Source organism: Pygoscelis adeliae, unplaced genomic scaffold (genome assembly GCF_000699105.1).
Source record: "Pygoscelis adeliae isolate BGI_AS28 unplaced genomic scaffold, ASM69910v1 Scaffold431, whole genome shotgun sequence".
Taxonomy (NCBI): domain Eukaryota; kingdom Metazoa; phylum Chordata; class Aves; order Sphenisciformes; family Spheniscidae; genus Pygoscelis; species Pygoscelis adeliae.
In genome coordinates this window covers 141,189-143,021 of record NW_008824047.1, presented here as the reverse complement: position 1 = coordinate 143,021, position 1,833 = coordinate 141,189, and the positions used below count along the sequence as shown (strand labels likewise).

The window sequence follows — 1,833 nt, the reverse complement described above, 5'->3', positions numbered from 1 at the left end:
TTTCCCTAGACCATGTCGTTCCTAGCATACAAGGCTGAACATGCGAAGTGACTCTGCAATGTTCTCCAAGGTCACTGCAGGTCCAAAGTTGCTTTGGAAAGGCACTAGGGCTGGCTGGTAGAAGCTCACTCCAAGTAGCTTTGGAGCCGGTGAGAGCAGGACTGCTCCATCCATGCGACTGCACTATGGATCCGTGTTACAACCATACAAGCTCTCAAAAAAGGATGGACTTCCCCCTGCAGCTGCTGGTCGGGTCCTGTCTCGCCATCCTCATCGTGATCACTCTCTGCGGTAACATCATCGTCTGCCTGGCTGTCACCCTTGACCGCCGGCTCCGCAGCTTGACGAACTGCATCATCGTCTCCTTGGCCATCACCGACCTGCTGCTGGGCCTCCTGGTGCTGCCATTCTCCGCCTTCTATGAACTCACCAAAGAGTGGCCCTTTGGCAGCACTTTGTGCAACATCTACACCAGCCTGGACGTCATGCTGTGCACAGCTTCCATCCTCAACCTCTTCATGATCAGCCTGGACCGCTACTTTGCCGTCATCACCCCACTCCGCTACAGCCAGCTGGTCACTCCCTCCCGGGTGGCTGTGGGTTTGGTTGTTATTTGGACCGTTTCACTGATGGTCTCCTTCCTACCCATCCACCTGGGCTGGAACACCAATGGGACAGCAGTCCAAAACACAGTCCCCAGCTGCAACAAGGAGTGCACGCTGGAAGTGAACCCTGTGTATGGCCTAGTGGATGCCTTGCTCACCTTCTACATCCCTTTGATCATCATGTGCATCACCTACTACCGGATATTCAAGATAGCAAGGGAGCAAGCCAAGAGGATAAACCACATGTGGTGCTGCAGCAGCAACACCCCCATGCCGCCCATGGTGAAAGAGCACAAAGCCACCGTGACACTGGCGGTGGTGTTGGGAGCGTTCATTGTGTGCTGGTTCCCCTATTTCACAATGTTCATATACCGGGGGATGTGGGGGGACAGCAGCGTGAAAGGCACACCCATGTCCATTGTCCTCTGGCTGGGCTACACCAACTCAGCCCTGAACCCCATCCTCTACGGGACACTCAACAGGGATTTCCAGGTGGCATACCAGCACTTACTGCGCTGCTGGAGGACTGGGGGCCCCAAGAGCTCCCACCTGCCTCACCTCCAGAAGGCCCAGTCCAGGGGCAGGAGCTGCAGGCAGGGCCAGGGCAGGCAGGAGGGTAAACCCCTGAAACTGGAGATGAGGAACGGGAAGGGGATCTTGCTGACCGATGGAGCCCTCAAGAGGTAAGAGCCTTCTTACATGTGGGACTTTGATGGTAGGTCCGTCCCCAGAGAGGAAGGCAGATGTGGGGACCCCACATTGTCCATAAACTTTCAAGCAACGAGCTGATGCCCCAGCAGGAGATCCTTGCCCAGGCAACTCTTGCTCTTTGTAGCCACTCAGAAATTATCACCACCAGCAGGGACCCAGCTCATGTCGCTCCATGCTGGCAGCACAGGTCCAGCTACTCTGGCTTCACTGGCCACCCCTGCAATCGCCACCTGTTCACAGGGAGCACAAAATGTCTCTGGCTTTGCTGGGTAACGGGGACAGTTTTGCCAGGAGAATTTGCTGTACAAAATGGGGTGCAGCCATTAGCTGCAGCTGCTCCCAAAAAACGGCCGCATCCCACTCTCCGGTAGCAGGCAGCCAGCAAAGCCTGGGCACACAGCAGAGATGTGGGGGCTCAGGAAGGGTGTCTGCCCTTCACAGGGCAGGCAACAGGGTGTTAGCCCTGGGGCACAGAGTCAGGGCACCCGTGGTCAGGCTGCGAGTCCCTGCAGGAGCC

The 1,833-nt window shown here is 56.7% G+C and overlaps 1 protein-coding gene across 1 annotated transcript; it reads left to right on the top strand.

Moving 5' to 3' along the window:
* Positions 1–185: 185 nt before the first annotated feature.
* On the top strand, positions 186–1,292 carry HRH2 (histamine receptor H2). The gene has a single exon (XM_009333533.1). The coding sequence runs from the start codon at positions 186–188 to the stop codon at positions 1,290–1,292; it is 1,107 nt and encodes a 368-aa protein (XP_009331808.1).
* The last annotated feature ends 541 nt before the right edge of the window (positions 1,293–1,833 follow it).